Source organism: Thamnophis sirtalis, unplaced genomic scaffold (assembly GCF_051295495.1).
Source record: "Thamnophis sirtalis isolate CommonGarterSnake01/CBP01778 unplaced genomic scaffold, rThaSir2_p1.2 scaffold_11, whole genome shotgun sequence".
Lineage (NCBI taxonomy): Eukaryota > Metazoa > Chordata > Lepidosauria > Squamata > Natricidae > Thamnophis > Thamnophis sirtalis.
In genome coordinates, this window is record NW_028261391.1 from 26,001,886 (window position 1) to 26,022,153 (window position 20,268).

General features: G+C 34.9%; 1 protein-coding gene across 2 annotated transcripts in view; it reads right to left on the minus strand.

The window, feature by feature from the left end:
• Positions 1 to 20,268, minus strand: part of MED12L (mediator complex subunit 12L) — a 192,006-nt gene that overhangs the window by 7,795 nt on the left and 163,943 nt on the right. For both annotated transcript variants that reach the window (XM_087725382.1, XM_087725381.1), the window contains 12 exons: positions 18,960 to 19,071; positions 17,045 to 17,134; positions 16,337 to 16,446; positions 13,978 to 14,113; positions 12,112 to 12,273; positions 11,445 to 11,813; positions 9,084 to 9,240; positions 8,138 to 8,319; positions 7,011 to 7,103; positions 6,243 to 6,463; positions 2,866 to 3,022; positions 797 to 865 (listed from right to left, as the gene is read on the minus strand). In XM_087725382.1, coding sequence (XP_087581508.1) covers positions 797 to 865; positions 2,866 to 3,022; positions 6,243 to 6,463; positions 7,011 to 7,103; positions 8,138 to 8,319; positions 9,084 to 9,240; positions 11,445 to 11,813; positions 12,112 to 12,273; positions 13,978 to 14,113; positions 16,337 to 16,446; positions 17,045 to 17,134; positions 18,960 to 19,071 — 1,858 coding nt within the window. The remainder of the gene's footprint in view (positions 1 to 796; positions 866 to 2,865; positions 3,023 to 6,242; positions 6,464 to 7,010; positions 7,104 to 8,137; positions 8,320 to 9,083; positions 9,241 to 11,444; positions 11,814 to 12,111; positions 12,274 to 13,977; positions 14,114 to 16,336; positions 16,447 to 17,044; positions 17,135 to 18,959; positions 19,072 to 20,268) is intronic.

Consider the following 20,268-nt stretch of genomic DNA (forward strand, 5'->3'; position numbering starts at 1 on the left):
GCTTTTATTTTTTTCTATAACTTTAGTACTTCTTGGAATAGCCAGGTGATCACATAAGCATCTTACCATTGTGCTGTTTATTCTGTAAAGTGCTAAAGTTTTAGAAAAGATAATTGCTTTACTCTCAATAATAAGGGCACATGGAACATTTACAAAGTGAAAAAGCAAATAGACCTCCCCTGAAAAGGTCTCCTGCACCTCTCCTGAGAACTTTTAAATAAATTAATCTAACCCTCTAAAAGAAGTAGTACAAATAAGTATTTTTCAGTGTAAGTAGAAATTATCAAGCATAGTGGGCAGGGGGCAGCAGTATTATAACACAGTTCATCAGGAGGTTGAAGATCATTGTTCAAATTAAACACATTTTTAGCAGCTATAAATTTGATTTAAGCAGACTAGTAGTGAAATTCAAAGATACCTAATCCACTAGATGGAGTATTTGTACAAGCATTAAATATATATACACAGTTACTATCACAATGTTTCAGAAAGAATGTCTACTTCCTAAATATGGGAAGCATTATATGAGTAATATTCCAAACAATAATTACCCCGTTGGAAAATTTACAGAGATCATACTATAGAGTAGCCTAATTTTTTATACAAGAGACAGAAATAGACATTCAAAGCCACTTCACTCTTATTATTGTGAGTGTCTTCTTATATCAATTCCACCTTTCTCCAAGAACATGGAAACAAATAGCAGTAATTAGTGGGACATGCTAGTTTAAACCCTATGACTTTCTCTATTGTGGAAGAACTCCAGAATATGGTTTATTATGAATATTTGTCTTACGAAAGATTGTTGTTGAGGCTGCATTGCTTGAAGGCTAATGATTTGTTGTTGATTCTGTTGCTGCTGAAGCTGTAAAAAGAAGAAAAAGGGAAAATGATTATAATTCTGTTTACCTTTAAAAAAAGTTGTAAGTCTTTCTTAGAGTCAAGCTTCATCCTACTGAACATGTTAAGATATCCATTTTCCTGGTAACAATATGGAAATTGTCTTGGGATGTTTTTGCAACTCCTATTGCAATAATAAGGCAATAATAGTGCCAACTTTCAGAGGATGACAAATCTTGTAGTTGATCAATAAATTAACTGGTAGAAGTTGGATTCAGATTTTTCCCCCAGTTGGATTGATCATTTACAGAAGGCTTTTGACATTAGACTGAGAGCCACATGATCAGATTAACCTCCCCTCTCCCCAGTTTGAGAGCATGTACTGTAGTAACATTATGCTCTAAGAAACATTGCTTTTTAAGAGTTGAATTCACAAACTATAATTTTGTATTTTAGAATTCCTCCTAGCTGCCACCTTTGTGGTGCTTAATAAATGATAAGAATTAATTCTCCTTTCCCAGTCTTTGTCCAGTTTTTCTAATTAAATCATCTATAAATTTCCACAACTTTAAGTTGTTCAACTTGTAATAAAGATCCTTCTGGAGATATGAGAATATAGGGAAAGAGGTCAGGCTTATGTGGACATACCTATAGGAAGAACTAATATAGTTCAATGAAGCATTTCCTGAGCTTTGCATACATTTCAGAAGAAAAGATATGGTAGATTATGGTAAGAAAAAGTCAGGAGTAGGGTAGCAGTAGCTAATACATTTTTCAGCTAATAGATTTTTATTAAAAATCTTTTGTGAGTTGTAAACCACCATCAGATGGCTAGACTGATAAAGGATTTAAACTGAGGTGCGGCCGGAGAAGACAGATTGGTTATGCAGATAGCAATAGCAATAGCAGATTTTTATATACCGCTTCATAGGGCTTTCAGCCCTCTCTAAGCGGTTTACAGAGTCAGCATATTGCCCCCAACAACAATCCGGGTCCTCATTTTACCCACCTCGGAAGGATGGAAGGCTGAGTCAACCCTGAGCCGGTGAGATTTGAACCGCTGAACTGCTGATCTAGCAGTCAGCTGAAGTGGCCTGCAGTACTGCACTCTACCCACTGCGCCACCTCGCAGTGCAGGTTACATGTATTGTAAATCAGATTACTAGATTACTAGGCTCTTATCAATTAATTGCAATGTATTAAGAAGCACATTATATTTGTTGGGATCTTTAGAGATTGTCTGAAAAATTTGGATACATGTGTACTTAGCAATATTTCCCTTAGAGTATATTAAACTTTATATTATAAATTTTATATTATATTATTTTTTTTCCAAGTTGGCCATTTTAAGGTCTGACAGCATAGACTCTCTTGGGAATGGGTTATTAATGTCCTCAAGTCTACAAAGTAGACCTAATCGAGAAACTGGATCCACAAAAAGGTTATAATTGAGTCTCGGTGGTGCAGTGGTTAGAGTGCAGTACTGCAGGCTAATTCTACAGACTGCCATCTGCCTGCAGTTTTGGCAGTTCAAATCTCACCAGGCTCAAGGTTGAGTCAGCCTTCCATCCTTCCGAGGTTGGTAAAATGAGGACACAGATTGTTGGGGGCAATAGGCTGACTCTGTAAACTGCTTAGAGAGGGCTGTAAAGCACTGTAAAGGGGTATATAACTCTAAGTGCTATTGCTATAATTGTAATTTATTGTTGTTTTTCTATAATGTTCCCAAACTGCACTACTGAAAGGCTAAAGTAGACTTAGTAAGGGCTTTAATCCTTTCATGTGATCCCAGGCTTCTACAATTTACTATTATGAAGAATTATGAAGATAAGTAACTGAAGATAGTGCTCTTGTAGAAAGGTCTCTAATTAAGAGGAGAGCCATCACCATTCTGAATAGGTATTTTAGAGTAGAGCTGTATATTGACATGATGGAGCATTACCTGTTCAAATATTGTCCTATGAACACTCTGATCATTGTAATAAAAATAATCATTTCTAACCAACAAAATTAAAGACACCAAACCTGAAGGAATCTTTGTTGCCGAATTTGCTGTTGCCTCTGTCTCATCTGTTCCTGAGACACTTGGACAGAGTAAAGATTTGCCTGGGCAGATGTGGCTGAAACTGCATCCAGAGGTCCTCCAACCAAGTTATTCTGCTGCAAAGACTGGTGAACTGAACTGAGAGACATTAAAAAAAAAATACAGTGTTTCCAGGTATGAAAAATAGAAGTAAAAAAAATAAAATTTATGAAATAAACCATTTTATTTACTTTTGTCTGTAGGGTGATTGTTGATATTTGAAATTTGAAGATATTGAAGATACATCTGAACATACAATTATTGTTTGATTGTAATAATAGGTTTAACATGGTTGTTAACTATATTGCTTTCCTCTTATACAAATATTGTAAAATAAATAAGTTCAATGGTCTATAAGAGCATGAAACAATTTCAGTGGAGTATCAACTAACAAAAAACAATACATGGATATTAATAAAATATTGATAAATTAAATAGATGCATATTAAAGCTCCATTTCCTCAGCTAAAATTTGTAAATTTCTTTTATTTAAATCATTTTCATCCCATAATAGAACTATGATGAAACTTTTCTGAAACACATATGAATAAATCTTTATTATGGTCAAAGACCAGCAATACACATTACTTTTTACAATATATTAAAAAAGTACTGACATTAAAATATATTTAAAAAGTATTGACATTAAAAGTGGATAATAACATACATGTACTCAAACTGTTCGGGTCACTCCCTGGTTTACATGGATGAAAAGCCGATAAGTATGGGAGTAAATACAATCAATGTACATTTGAAAGTGAGTTGCCATGCCATGCTAAACCAGAAGTTAATTTCTTTGGTTTTAGCTTAGTAATGTTATGTAAACTACAACATTATAGTTCATAGACCATGATTTATAAATTGTCATGTTGCATGAATCCAGTCAATTGTGAATTCATTATAAAACAAAATGATACACTATAGTTAAAATAAACCATATATTAGCAAAGGATACTTCCATCTTAAATATCCGTCTACTTTAAGGATTGAAATGTGATCATTATGGAATAAAGACGGCTTTGAAAAAGAAGAAATTAGCATGTTTTCTCTTTTTCTGCTCAGTGTGTACTGATACTGACATCTTTACACACTAATCAAAAAAGATATTGATGCATTTGAGACTGGAAAGTTGTGAACCCTCAGCAGAATAGCAATTTAGTTGCAATTTAGATTAAGATGAAAACTAGAAAGAAGAGATTAAGCTTCACTGAGTTTAGATACATGATTCTGGGGGAAAACAAACTTTCTCAGCCCAATTTACTTTACTAAACTATTATAGAGAAAAATCAGGCTGACTTGCAGATATAATAGCTCTCTAAGAAAAGATATATAAATCCTATTTATATCAAAAGATTTCTGCAAAAGCAATATATCATAGACCGCATGATAATATAGAAAATTATTCCACTTCAGAAGTCATTTATACCCAAATGTATTTTACATGCAGTTTTCCACTCAAAAATTCTTTATTCTGATATTCATATTAAAGATGGAAATGTGGGGTCCTGATACCCTCTGAACTTCGCTTTCTGTAGAGGCTTCATTAGCAAACTAGATAACTTCATGTCTGCTAGATATTCACCAAGCTCAGAGGGCAGCAAGGAAGCCACAGTTCACAGCTCCCTGAAATACAAATATTCTCTTCTAAAGATAGAAATAAAAATCAGTTTGTCTAAATGTAGATAGCTGAGTGCTGAATGATATATTAAGTTAAAATATTAGTCTCAGGTTATATTGAGATATTGTGTACCAATTCCAAAATTAATTGAATAAAATTTGAAAGTTTCACATATGCATTCCTGGGACACAATAGCAAGTTCAGCTACTGCCAGAGAAGCAAGATTTCAACACTCCCTTGTTAAAATTAATTTGTCAAAAATAATATTTATGACTTGTATAGAAAATAATTGGAAATGGAGATATGTTTCAAGTACAGCCAATTATAATTTATATTTATTGCCTATGCGTAATAAGGATGTGCAAGTATTAATTAGTAAATTGAACTTTTAAGTCAAAGATGTGAATTTTTCATTTTACAGCTTGCAAAAACATTTAATGTGAATAACAAGAAATTCGGGAGGCTGTGCATTAAACATCATTCCAAGAGAAAGCCTCAGTAATGCTACAAGAATTTAGTATTCCATTCAGCAGAAGATTAAAAAAATTATTTTCTGGGTACAAAAAAAATAAGCAGTAATGATTTAGATGAAACTTTAATTTGCAACTGAGAAGGCATGTGTGCTTTCTTTTGTAAAATAAACCATTTTTCCCTATTCACTACTAAGCATTAAGACTGCAACATGCTTTTCATGATACCCTCAAATGATGAAATTTGTGCAGAACAGGTCCAACATTTGCCATTCCCCAGTGGAGCAGCTGAATTTATCCTTGCCTATCAGTTCCTTTGGCAGGGGGAAAATAGAGAATAGAGATTAGATGCCTCTATTCTATCCATTTAAGATCAGTCATGGACTTTACTTAAACTGCCTGTCACAGACAAGCAGGATTTACAACAAAATTTGAAACAGACTCTGCCTTTTCATCCATAATTAAATCTGGGTTCAAATGGTGCTAAGAACAAGAAAGTCTATTTTCATAAACACAGAAATGAAACATTTGTTTTACTGCCTCAGGGTGGCTGTCTAAAAAAGAAAAACTGATTTTTTTTAAAAAAAGCTTTTAAAAATTGATATTACATCTTTAGAAAGCTGGTCTGTGGAATTAGACACTTAGAAATATTATACTTTTGAATGACTGAATAAATTAATAGGATCTCTTGATTAGCAAATTTTAGGACCACTTGGTTTATAATTTCCAAAAGCCCATTTAATAGCTCCAAAACACATAAATTAATTAAATAGAAATTACATAATGATATGTTTTTAAATTATGCCGTACACACATACACACACACAGAGAGAGAGAGAGACAGACAGAGAGACAGAGAGACAGAGAGACAGAGAGACAAGGTGATTTCCAAATGTATGTAGCATCAACTTAATTCTATCTAGTCTGAGTAGTAAAAAGACAGGTTGAAGCTACATGTAATTCAAAGCAAAGTGGGGCTTGGGAAATAGTATAGGGATAACATACCTGTCTAGCTAGGGCTGACTGTTTGTATAAGATTTCCCCAATCTGATCCCATTAAGATATTTAAAGTTTCAACTCTAATTTGTTTTGTCCTCAAACTAAGTTGGAAGCCGAAGTGATTTGGAAGGAATTAGATTGTCTGAATTTATAAGAAATGCATTGTTTTCATTTCCCCCCAGAAAAGTACAAAACATCTGGTTAACAAAGTTCTGGAATCATAGGATCTTACCGCTGATTGCCTGCTAAAGGCTGAAGGTAGGAAGCTGCTTGCTGATGAATGTACCCGCTTGGCTGCTGTTGCATTTGCCTTAACCTTTCCATTAAAACTGGACTAGAATGAGTTGCTTGAAATGATCTAGGATTGTAGGTAGGTGAAAGAACTAAACCCCCGGTCTGTTGAGATGGCAATGACATCTGAGTACTATACATTGTATAGCCATGAGGAATTGTCTGTGTGGAAAACAGTTCAAAACACACGATTTGGACTTTTAGTTTTTCTAAACATCTATGCATTTTACTGGTTTTAAAAATACTGTAACTTGAGATAGGAACCTCGTATGTCATTTTCTTTCTTAAGCTAAATTGAGTGTTCTAGCTATTCATATAAAGCTCATGTCAACTTCAATTTTTGTTTCTTTGTTTAACATAAAGTCTGGATGATGTGGAAGAAATTAAAGGTACAGAAGTAGGTGCTTCCCTATAGCACAATTTAGGTGAGAATGGGTAGACTATTTATGATTATAGTGATTTTTTTCCGGTTTCTGCAGTTGTGTCACCCATAGCTTTGGTATAAAAATCTTAGTTCCCACAAATAGTATCTGTTAGTGGTTATTGCTTGTTTACAACAACTGGGCAAGACCATTTATTAAAGAGGGAGTCATGAAAGGCCACTTTCAGGACTCTCCTATTTTTCAAACATTGTAAAACCAAGATTACTATATCCACCATCAAATTTATCTGAATCCCACTGAGCCAATTTTTAAGAGGGATGCTTTACCTGTGATTGCTGTATCCCTGGATACTGTGTTAGCTGAGAAGAAGAAGGGCGGACTTGTTGAGCAAAAATGGAAGCCTGTTCAATTGTTGGACCCTGTAAAACAGTTCACTAATAAAATTAAATGCTGCTTGTTATATATCAAAAGTTTACCAATCTAAACATGCTCATTTTGAGCCAGTTTGATCTAATAGTTAAGGTACCAGGCTAGAAATCAGGAGATAGTGAATTCCATGGTCACCTTAGGCGTCAAAGTCAACTGGGTTACTTTGGATCAGTCGTTCTCTCTTAGCTCAACACACCCCACAACACTGCTGTTGTGGGGAAAATACAAGATAAGAAAAGAAGGAGAAGGAAAGATATTAGATGTGTTTGCTGCCTTGAGTTAGTTATAAAAATAATGAATAAAAAAAATCTAAAAATAAGTGGTAGAGCAATAGGTGCAATAGCAATAGCACTTAGATTTATATAGTGCTTCATAGTGCTTTATACTCCCCGCTAAGTGGTTGACAGAGTCAACATATTGCCCCCAACAATCTAGGCCCTCATTTTACCAACCTCGAAAGGATGGAAGGCTGATTCAAACTTGAGTCAATCAGGATTGAACTCCTGACAATGAGCAGTTCTTGGTGCAGTGGCTGTTAGATTGACATGCAATTTATTGCAAGTACTGTCAGTCTCTTAAAACACATGTAGTGTAAGAGTAAGCTGGTGTGACTAAAATATCTTTTTTAAGTGAGGTTGTTTTTGTGGGCAGATTGCAATATGTCTAAATTCTGTTTCCTTAAGTACTGTCCAGTTTTCTGTGCACAGAACAGCCAAACACATTAATTGAGACAAATGGCAGATAGCAATGGGCAGCAGTGAACATAGGAATATTAATGTTTGTACATAATATATTTGGTATTCTTGAAATTGGATTATCTTCCACTATTCCAATCCAGTGAATTTTTGGATGTGGAATGAGAGACACTATTTTGTTTCCTACCTTTTTGTCCTGCATATATACACTAAGCTTACTTTGAACCCATCATTATTTTCTTCACTTCCTTGTCCTCAATGAAGAAAAGTTGAAATAAATAATCCATCCAACTTTTATATATAAGACAAAACAGTTTGAAAGGCCTTGCCTGGCTCTGGTGCCTTAGAATCCGCTGTTGTTGAAGCAATTGTTGCTGCTGGTGATGAGAAGAAAGAGTGTGAATTGCTGGGGGCTGCATCATATTGCTGGAACGTCTCTGCAGCATGTTAGAGAGCACTTGTTTTGTGTTGCTTGGCACAAAGGAGCCTGTAGGATCCAATCTGGAACCACCTTCAAAGACATTGATTAACAGAATAATTACAGGATCACTAAGCCTGCTCCAGATGTGAGCAGGTTGGGAATCAAGCTGAATCAAGCTGATTGGTTAACTGTGAACCAACAAAGGTTTTTTGGACAAACAACATATATTTTAAAGGTAAAGTAAAAGATAATAAAAGAACAATATTGTTGGAAGTATCTAAATTCAAACATTAAATATTACAGTAATATAGTAGGTATATAGTATGCTAGAGTATAGACTGTTAACCTTTAGAATCTAAAGTTTTATGGTTTCACTTCCTGGAGCCACATGTGGCTCTTTCCTCCCTCTGCTGTGGCTCCGTCACCAGTCGGTGCCACAATTTTGAGAGGCACTTCCGGTGAGGGGGGAGGGAGAAGCACAGTGCGCCAGGAGAAGACTCTATGGCAAGAGGAGGGTTTTCCAGTTGTCTCCACAATTGATAGGGCTTTCAGTTATGACAGGTAATGAAAAAGTATGCCGCGCTAGAAGGAGACTCTATGGTGGGAGAACTGAACTTCCAGTCAGCTGCAGAATTGAACAGAGGGCTTCTGGTTAGGACCTTTGTGGTTCCCGGTGGTTTTTTTCTGTGGGAAATGAGTCCAAATGGCTCTTTGAGTGTTTAGGTTTGCCGACCCCTGCTCTAGAGTATATGGGAAAATGGCCATGCAAGTTATGGGGATTTAATGAGGAAATATATATAATCTCTATAATAATCAAAAATAATTATTTTCTGTGACAGATTTCCCTGCTTTACCTGGTGGAAGAGGCTGGTTCTGGACAAAGTAACTCGACTGTTGCGGTTGTCCTATAACATTGTAACCCCACAAAGCAGATTGAGGATGATGCAACATTTGGGAATAAAGTGGTGAAAAATTAGGAGCCATTCTACATCCATTGTTCTGAGGATATTCCTTGAGCAAAATAGGAAACATTAAACATTATTATTGACATTCAAATAATAACGATTTATAAATCATTTTTCCTTGTGAATTATTAGGCAATTTATGACTATTACAATTAGGCTTTATTTCACATATTATTTGGCTGTCTCATAATGCTTAGTTTTCTACTATTTTTCTGCATACCATAATCTACTAACTGTACCTATAATTATATCAAAGCATCATTATTTAGGTAATTAGAAACATTTCCTGGGATGGAAATTACAGGAAGGAATTAGGTAAACTGTCAATAAATTCAAATTTTTAAAATGAAGCTTTCTAAATTTTATAATTTCAAGAAATGCTTTCCATATTTGTTTTAAAACCACAGTATTCCTGTGCATTGTCAAGGACAAGATGTATATGAACAGTATTACTGTTTAGTTTTGTTGGGCTTCTCTGGACAGTATATTTTCTTCAAATGTATTTCAAACTGTGAAATTGCATTTTCATAGCATTGAGGAAGTACACTGGTATACAACCTAAAATCAAGTGGCTATAAAGACAGAAGTTCTCAGGAAAAGTTAAATAAATAAATAAATATTTTGAAATGGGTTTCGATATTAGTAGCTGGATTTGGTAGTTAGGCTGTTGGTTTGAGCTCCAAGCTTGGCAATTTGGTTGCAAAGTTTTGTCACATCTCCTTGAATAGTGATGAAATATTTGCAACCAAATTGCCAAGCTCAGAGTTCAAACCAACATCCTAAATAAGTATTTTAAAATATTGATAGATATAACCCATATACAGTAAACCAAAGCTCTTTGGGGCCCTCAATTATTTTTAAGAATGTAAAGGAGCGCTGAGACCAAAATTTTTGAGAAGCACTAGACAATGAATCTATTGCAATATGTATTGAAATTAGAGTCCTAAAATAATTCTCTTATTTTAACCCTTCATTAAGCATTATGTAGCAGGAGAATCTTTACTGAAGCATATCTGAATAGATTTTACATGAAGATGGTTCAAGAGGACTGGGAGGACTGCTTAGAAAAGAAAATGTTCAATTATTTCATAGAACTGGCTACCACATTGTAGCCAGTTCTGTTAATTAATTTTGGAATTTTATATATTTGATATTATCTCCTTTCAATTTCATTGATGGGATGGAATTCAACCTGAAACATCTCCTATAACTTTGCCTTGCTTTCCAAAAATATGTGGGAATTTAAAAAATGATTTAAAAATATCATGAGAGCCATCTATAGAATTGAATGTGGTGGTCCATCCAATGGTTTCATCCCCACCCCCATCTCAAAAAACAGTGCTGTCTCAGTCGTGAAAAAGGAAGCAAGCACTTCTGCAAAAGTCTTAGAAAGGCACACAAACTGTTCTGCTAAATCAGCAAAAATGTCTAAGTGCTATATTTGTGAATGTCAAGAGATTAAGCAATAAGTCATGAAAGGAATGGCTCTTATGAAACTTATGTTGGTTCCACAAGCCATTTACGATGAAAGCTACACTCACTAGTACTGAAAAGCTATCACTCTTATCCAAAAGGCAATTGATTCAAAAAAGAAAAAGAAAGAAAGCTATTATCTGTTGCTTCTATAAAGTAAAGGTTGGCAATGTATAATGCCCCTAGAATGAACATATTGGAGGGACTGAGTAGTACAGTTTTGTCTCTTATCCTTCTGCAAGATGTCACCTAATGTTGCAATAATATTACTCGAAAGGATCACAATGAAAATCTTATCAGCCCATTTTTAAGAGTGCAGAAAAGCAACATATCTCCCTTCCAAATCTCCAAAACACCTTTCCTGTCAGGCATGGGAGATCAGGAAACTGTAGTCAGTTCAAAGGTTTATTGTAAATGTTCTATAAGTATCTGAACTACTAATGGTCAAAGGAAACACGTGGTACATAAAAGTCAATGGAATTCAAGGTGGCTGGACTTAGATCTCTTATGGGCATGAAGGGATTCAATATGTTTGACATCTCTCTCAGGCTCAGCCTGGTCATCTCCTACATTTCCCTACTCATAAAACCAACTAATCTCATGAGATACTGTATATTTGTCCCTGTATACAGAACTTATGATATTTAATTTTATGTTATTTCTTTAATGTCTGCTCACTCACATGAAATCATCTGATGGTTACCAGTACCTGTCAAGGTGACCAATTCATGCAGGACCACTTTTTAAAGAAAAACTTTAGATCTTTTAACCACTTACATCAGTTTTGGAAGCTGCTTTTGTCTTTCTTTTTCTGCCTTTCCCCTTTCTTTCTTCCTCTGCTGAAGGTTTTCCCTGATCTGAAAGCTCTGCTGACTTTCTTTCTGGTTCCTGAGATGCAGGAGTGGTAGGTTCTTCTTCCTCCTCCTCCTCCTCAGGAGGAAGAGGTAAAGGTTCGAGGTAGTAACTTCGTGGCTTAGGTTTAGGGTGTGTGTGGTAAAGCAGAAGATGCTGCTGCTCCTCATATTTTATGACTTTCCGATCAATGCGAACAGTTCCAAACCAAGCCCAAGACAATGGAGCTGGATTCTTACTGCCTTCCAGTAAATCCCAAGGAGATACTTTCTGTTTCATTGAAACTTGAAGCCCCTGTTCCAAAATAAATAAGATGACAGTTTGCTTGATCACAATTTCCTTCTAATTTCCAAATACCTATATTTGCAGTTATGAGCTGACTATTAAAATAGTGATGCATATAATCACCAGAGAAAAATATCAGTAATATCATGTACATAATGATACAATTGATTGAATGATGCTTTACATGTCAAATTGAAACATGTATAAACATGACATGAAACAAAGGAATATATTAAAATTTCTATAAAATTATGTTCAACAGAAAGTTGATATATCAGGAAGATTTTAAAGAAAATGCTTATCTTGCCTGTTTTTTATCTATGGAATCAAATCCAGCAATTTTGTTTCCCTTCGTATCAATCAGTGATCCCATAGGCTCACAGGCAATAAGGTCACACATCTGCTTGGGCAAAGGCAAGAGCTGACGAACTTTGTCAATACTTTCTGAACTTTTATCGCCCAGTTCTTTCTACAAGAGAACAAAAAAGGGGGTGAAAGTTTTTTAAAAGTTTAAAAAAATGAAGTTCAAGTGGAGAAGTTTCAGATGAATCATTTCCTTGTACTTTTACTAATTTTATTCAAGTTGTGTAGCACAGTTTTTGAAAAGTGCTTCATAAGCTTTTCTTTTCCTAGAACAAAAATTAATTGCAGGATCTCTCTCTCTCTCTCTCTCTCTCTCTCACACACACACACACACACACACACACACACACATCTTAGTCAAAGAGCTATGGCCATCAGATCCTTATTTTAGCATTCAACCAAATCATGATATCAGGATTAAGTATTCTGAAAACCATAATCTTACCAATGTTTCAAGCAAATGTTTTTCCTATCATTTGCTACCAAGAATGTTTAAAGCAGTAATGCAAAGGATCTGGCCCTTTTGTTTCTACATTATACTTAATGTTACTTCCATATACCAATATTACTTGATGAGCATCTTAATATTTCTAACAGAAATACGGGAATGTATCCTGCAGCATGTCAGATTATCTGTCCTTTTAGTTGACTATCTTCTACTCTGAAAAAAATCTCCAAGGTATCAATCACAATTTTTTGCATCACATCCTACTTGATCTCCCTTTTTAATGGGGAAGCCAGGAATTGTTTCCAACAAAAAGTTGGAGGAATTCAAACAGTATGTTTTATCTAGCCATAGAATAAGCATACGCGTTTTCATATTGAGCACAGCTAATACATGTGAGGAAGTAGTTTTTTGAAAGAAAGGAAATGTTATATTTATAACTTTGATTTAAATCATATTGTTTATGTATACTTCCTCTTAATTAATCAAGTGAGTATATTGCTACTGTGTGTTTGTTTGTTAATGTATTATTAAAAGGGTTCTACAGCTAGCAGTTGCAAAACACTACAATCTGCTGGATTGCAGCTGAGGCCAGACAATTTAAAATTTGGGAAATGAACCACTTCAAAATGTAAATGTTCTCCTAGTAATTAGTTTAGTTTAGTTTAGTTTAGTTTATTGTCACTGCACATGGTACAACGAAATTAAATGCTATCTTCAGTATACATTATAACTATAAACAATGAAAAACATTCTTTAAGAATGTTTTGAACTGTCTTAATGCAGCAGGAGCTATAAAGTTCTTCCAAAGAGGAAAGAGGACAACCAATGATCCTTTGGACAATGACGTTAACCTGCTGTCCTATCTGCCAGAATGCAATTGACAAACCATTACACAGGTGCAGTAAGTTAAAATACTCTATTAATTTCACAGAGATAGCTGATGTTTTGTCCCAGTCTTCCCCAATTTGATATTTTTCAAATGTGTGGGGTCACTACAATCTCAGATTTCCTCATTCAGTATGACTGTCTGTCTGTCTGTCTGTCTGTCTCTCCCTCTTCTTTTCTCTCTCCTATCTATCTATCTATCTATCTATCTATCTATCTATCTATCTATCTATCTATCCATCCATCTTATCCCACCTTTATTTTTGGACAATTCAAAGTGCATAGATACCTGGCTCCTGGCTCCTAATTTCCCCACAACAAAAATGAATAGGCAAGGATGATAGGTAATGATAGACCCAATATCACCCAACATTTTTTGAGCCCTAGGGAGAACTAGAACTCACAGTCTCCTGGTTTCTAACCCACACATTAGCCACTAAACATTTTACAGAAATCAAGGGTCAGATGAAAACACACTTTGAGTTTTTTCACCAAATTCATGTATGCTCTCTTGTTCTCTTCAGATCCCATTTGAGATGCAATTGAGAGGTCAGAAGCTAAAGTTCCATTGATCAGCACACTCAACATATCAAGCACTGTTGTAAATAATTCACTAAAAAGGGAAAAGGAAAAACAAATTATCTTCTGAAGGGCAGTACTAGTACCTATAGTAAAGCAGAGGCTTAGTATTTCTTTCTAAAGTGTCAAATCATTCACTGTTATACCAACTCAAGCATGATGAAGTAGCCATGTCTTACAGCAAACCAAGGTAAATAAATTGTAAATTGTAAATTTAATGAATTTATATGCCGCCCAATCCCGAAGGATTCTGGGCGGCTTACATAAAAACAACTCTAAAAGAATACAAAAAATATAAAATAAAAAGAAAGCAGGTTAAAAAACACATCATACACTCAGTCTTAGTGGGGCTGGACCTCAGTCATGAGGTCAACAGCCCCAGGTCTGCCGGAATAGCCAGGTCTTAGTAGCCTTACGGAAGGCCGAGAGAGTGGGCAGGGTCTGGATTTCTGGGGGTAGATCGTTCCATAGGGCCGGGGCAGCTACAGAGAAGGCCCTCCCCCGAGGAGCCGCCAGATGACATTGTCTAGTCGACGGCACCTGGAGAAGGCCCATCCTGTGTGATCTTATCGGATGCTGGGAGGTATGTGGCAGAAGACGGTCTCGTAGATATCCAGGTCCTAAGCCATGTAATGCCAAAATAATTACACACGTGCAACAAAATCATCATACAAATACTGTGTGTGTGTGTGTGTGTGTGTGTGTGTGTGTGTGTGTGTGTGTGTGTGTGTGTGTATATATATATATATATATATATATATATATATATATATATATATATATATATATATATATATATATATATGTTGTATTTGTGCTGATAAATAAATAAAGGGAGACTAGTATAGATCTATTTCAAGCTATATGTATATGGCTAGCTGATGAGAGCTAAATAGCTTGAAATAGATCTATACTAGTCTCCCTTTATTTATTTATGTATATTTATATTGATGGCATTAATCAGAATAGAGCTGGAAGGGACCTTGGAGGTCTCCAAGTCGAACCCCCTGCTCAAGCCCTATACCATTTCAGACAGGTGGCTGTCTAATCTTTTATTTAAAACTTCTATAACTTTTGAAGGCAAGCTATAACTTTAAAGCATCTATAACGTTTGAAGGCAAGCTATTCCACTGGTTAATTGTCCTAACTGTTAGGAATTTTCTTCATAATTCCAGGTTGCTTCTCTCCTTGATTATTTTCCATCCATTGCTTCTTGCCTTGCCCTTTAGTACTTTGGAAAATAAATTGACCCCCTCCTCTTTGCATTCTTTCAAATACTGAAATATTGCTTTCATGTCCTTACAAATCCTTCTTTTTTCTAGACTAGCCAAACCCAAATCCTGCAGCTGTACTTCATTTATTTTAGTTTCCTGGGCCTTAATCATCTTAGTTGTGTGAATCATGACATAAGCCTCATATTTTTAAACTTGGATTGCAAAGTCACATGCAGAAATATAAGGACAGAGTTTATGTTTTAAAAAGAGGAAAGGCATCTACAACCGTTATTCTCAAAGAGAAATACCATGTGACACCATAAACTTTGTGCAATATTTCAAATCAGGTTGTGGAATAATATCATCTCCCACACTCTATTTTATTTTATTTATAAATGTTGAGGAGCAGCCAAGCCTACCTTGTCAACACAAACATTATCATACTTACCTTTGTCTAAAACAGTAACCAGCACTAGTCAACCCACATTCATATCCTTGGCTGAATCCAAGGTAGTTAAGTTACCTTAATTTAAGAAAACTCATGAATAGAACTTGGAGAAATTATTTTTGAAATTAGTTTAGAATTTAAAATACAGTAAGAATTCCAGATCGATCTGGAGCTCTGTTGTAGGTTAGACAGGCCTTCGGGAAAGCCTTGCCAGCTGCAGAAGAAATGGGCCTAGGTGTGCGAGGACTGGCTGCAACTGTCCGAAGGTATCCCCACCCTAGCTTAATTTTTACCTGTGCACCCTGGAGTGGGCAGGATCTTAATTAAGGATTATTTTGGGAGGTAGGGCTTATGTTGGGTACACAGGCAAAAATCAAGCTAGGACTTACTTTTTGAGCAGGTCATATTTATGGGGAAACACAGTATTGTGTTTGCTGCCCAGAGTCACTTGATAGTCAGATGGGTGACATGTAAATTTAATAAATAAATAAATATTCCCGTTTTTGCAAAATGAATGAAGTTTTGCATTACAAATAATATTGTTACTCAAATTACTAGAAGCTATATTATATAATATGCATTAGACTGCACATACTTATTGGTTTGCATGTCAACAGTCCCCGATGTTATTATCTGAAGGAGTAGAAGTGCCCAGTCTGTGGTCCACTGAGTACTTCTTTGCACTGTATCAAACATTCCACCAACCTAAAGCATTGAAAAAAAAATAGAGATAAAAAAGATAAACCAAATGTGCTGTACAATCTTTATTTTCTAACTATTCTTTATGAGTAAACCTGCACTGGAAATGTTTTAGACTGTAATATTGTATGGTGTGCAGAATTCCAAGCAGCTTAAGTAGGGGGTGAAAATATGACTATGAAGGATAACCTGAGAGCAATTAATATGTGATCAAGACTTTTTTTCATTTGCCTGGACTTTTTGTGATCCAAGGGAAGGAAATTAGAATTTTTTTTCTTCTCTCCAGTTATTTTCTCATGTTTGATTTATCACATTGTTAAGTGTCATCCTTATTTAATTTTATATTTGTGATACCAAGTTTAATCCCTTTAAAGATACTAAATTAATTTAAGAAATAGAATAAACAAACAAACAAACAAATCTAAATTGTAAGGAAATGCATTATTTATTCTCTAAAGAATAAGGAACAATAATTAAATTAAGAAACTTTACAAGCCTCTTTCTGCTTCAGGCACCCTGAAAGATCACTCTGGGAAGAGGCACAACATTATTCTAAATAATAAACAAATACCTCCTTAAGTAAATAAATATTCTTCTTTCTTACCAAATTAAGACGGAGTTGTAATGCTTCATGCATCATTTGTCTTGCTTTAACATCATCTTGGTATCGTTCTTCCCTCCAGTTGCTTAATATCTAGGAAGAAAAATACGTTTGCACCTATGTGCTTTATTTGTTTATAGACATGTATAACATGATACGTCTTTTTAACATGTTATAAGGGTTAAGATATTATAAAATTTCCACTTGAGCAGGGGGTTGGACTAGAAAGCCTTCAATGTCCCTTCCAACTCTATTATTTTGATATTTGCTGCTGAATTTATTGTACACTTCTCTTCTTATTTGATCACTGTTGCACTTCTGCTTGCTTTATTTACTCTGTCTCATCCGTTTAAACATAACACTACATATATGGAAAACTACAATATTATTTCCTATTATAATATTTATTTTGAAAGTCTTCAAAGTAAAATATTCTGTCAGTTAAAACAATGATCATTTTAATATTTTGTAGCAAGATTGAGAAGTGGTTTATTGTTACTGCTTCCCTAGGGCTGAGAGAAAATGACAGGCCCAATGTCATCCAAGTGGCTTTGCACCTAAGGTGGGACTAGAACACAAGATCTCCTGATTTTTAACCCAGTGCCTTAACCACTGCACTAAACTGCCTTTCCTCTAGTAATTGCTATATAAAAATCCCATATTAACAAGGCAAATAGTAAATATCCCTCCTAGACAATACAAGGGTTTGGATTTTGGGGGGAACAGACTGACGATATCTTTCCACTTGCCCAATCCATTTACAGGTAGTCCTCGAGTTATAGCCATAAAGGAGTGTAGAGATTATGGCCATGAATCATAATACTGGTAAATTCACTATGTAGTTTTAAAACTTTTTTGTGGTGGTCATTAAATGAATGTGACAATCATAAATGTAAATGCCACATTTGTTAAACAAACCCATGGTTCATTTTGCTAAAAACTGAAAATGCTGGGTTTTAACAAAACCAGTGTAAAACATGGCCATAGGACTGTGGCATTCTGCAAATGGATATAAATGTGGCTATATTTTCATGCACCCAAACTTAGGGGGGCAACTATAAAAATGTTTGATCTGGGTTGCATGTCCCCTTTTTTAGGTAGAACATAAGTCAAGGACTTATAGGAAATATTTTAAAAGGTTGGGGTTAAATTTTGATGCACTAATTTTTTCTTACAGAAAATACAAAATTAATACATGCTCCAAGTCCAATACAAAAGGGATTGTTAATTCTACTACCTCATTTACTTTAATTTATAGGACAGGTTTTAATAGACAGTTGCATAGCTTCTGGACAGGACTCTTGTGGAAATTGTGTCTTAGTGCCTCAAAAGTCAATTCTAAGCTTCCACTGGTACAAAGACAAGTGTTATAGGAGATTACAATGAAAAATAATTAAATATCTCACCAAGTTCATATACTGTAAATGTAGGAGTTCATTTGAATTTTGTATTATTCCTATAAAAAGATCTGGAAGGCGTTACTGAAAGGGAATAAGACTACTACTATAATACAAGGAATAGGTTCTTGTTGACCTGGTGCAGAGATGGGTTGCTCCCATTTTGGCCTGGATTTGGTCAACCAGTAGTAACAGCAGTGGAAGTCTCCGCCCACCCACCCGAACGCTTCTGCGCATGCAGAAATGTCGCACTCATGACCACGCCCAAACCAATAGCAAAAAAAATTGGCAACCCACCACTGGTCTGGTGAGTATTTTTATTTCCGAGAAATTCAGCAGATTTGTAGAATACTAAAAATGGTGAAGGAAATCAGATCAACAAGATTTATAAATGAATTACTTTCACTGATTTTGCCACAAAGAGTACGAATGTAGCTTGAGATATAGTTTCCCATCTGCCTCAGTCCATTACTTTAATTGGTTTTTAACAGATGCACAACACAGCACTGTCTGGTTATTACCTGATTAATTTGATTTTGCAGAGATGTTAGAAGCCCTTCACGCTGTTCATCCTGTCCCTTGAGACAAGTGAGTACCAAAGATAGGAATGGTTGCTGACTCAGAAGAGACATACTTTAAAAAAAAAAAAACAGGATGGACACTGAATTAGATGTGTCTTTCTGATACTTCCTCTCTCCAAATTCTTCCTTCCCCTTGTCAGTATTTCTCTAAAAGGTTTTCTTTATAAACTCTCATCACTATTTAAAAACCACAAAACTGTTCCTGCCTTTACTCATGCATGTGAGAAAAATGATGTGTCAAACGGACTACGGTCAAGGCGAAGAGAGCTTCCCTTATGAGTCATTCTCCGAGGCAGATGGGCAGTTTGTGAATGTGATAAATAAATCAATAAAATATTCTAAAAGTAGGAAGCTTCTTCAAAACATTGATAACTTTTGCATGAATAAACAGTGTCTGAAAATAACAATTTACAGAAGTACACATTCCCGCTATTGAAAAATGCATCTTAGAAAGAGTATTTTTTAAAATTTTCTGCAGTGATCTATAAATCAATTTACATAAGATTCTTCAGGATAGCAAGCATAAAATGACTTGTTTAGGCAAATAATTTAATATTGCCTAATAATAAGAGATGTGTGACACTTTTTGTTTCATGAAAGATAAACATCTCAAATCATCTTGTACTTTGAGACAAGTCAGCTGATCCTAGTGACAAGGTAAAGAAGTAGATTCTTGTTTTTCCTGTTTTTCCATTTTGTATTTTACTTTCATGGTGACAAAAATAGTATGCAATTGAGTTACCAAGCAACTCAAAGGATATTTAGCAAGGAGCATTTTCTCATCTTGGTAACAAATATTATTTAATTCCTTTTTGAGAACTGGTTCAAGACAAATTAATACTAATTAATGGCATACATTTAATTTTAAAATATGAAATTTGATGTGGATGATAACAGAAAAGAAAGAAAATTCCAAATTTAGACAAACACCTATAATATGAATTGGTATTCAGGAAAAGACAGACATCTTAGTATGTCATGATTTACCAAATTCCTAAACACAATCCTAATATTTATTTATTTTTTAAAGTATATTTGTGGTAAGTAGATCTACTGCAAAAGCAGTCAGCTTCACGTTTAAATTAAGGACAAAATAAGTTACTTTGATGCTCTTTTCTTAGTTTTCAGGATAAGTATTTAATTTACTTTTCTAAACACAATATTTATAGTAATAGGGAGCACCACAAGTAGACTTCATTTCATTTAAGAATTTACAGGGCTCATTTTCTTAAAAATGAATTTACCACAC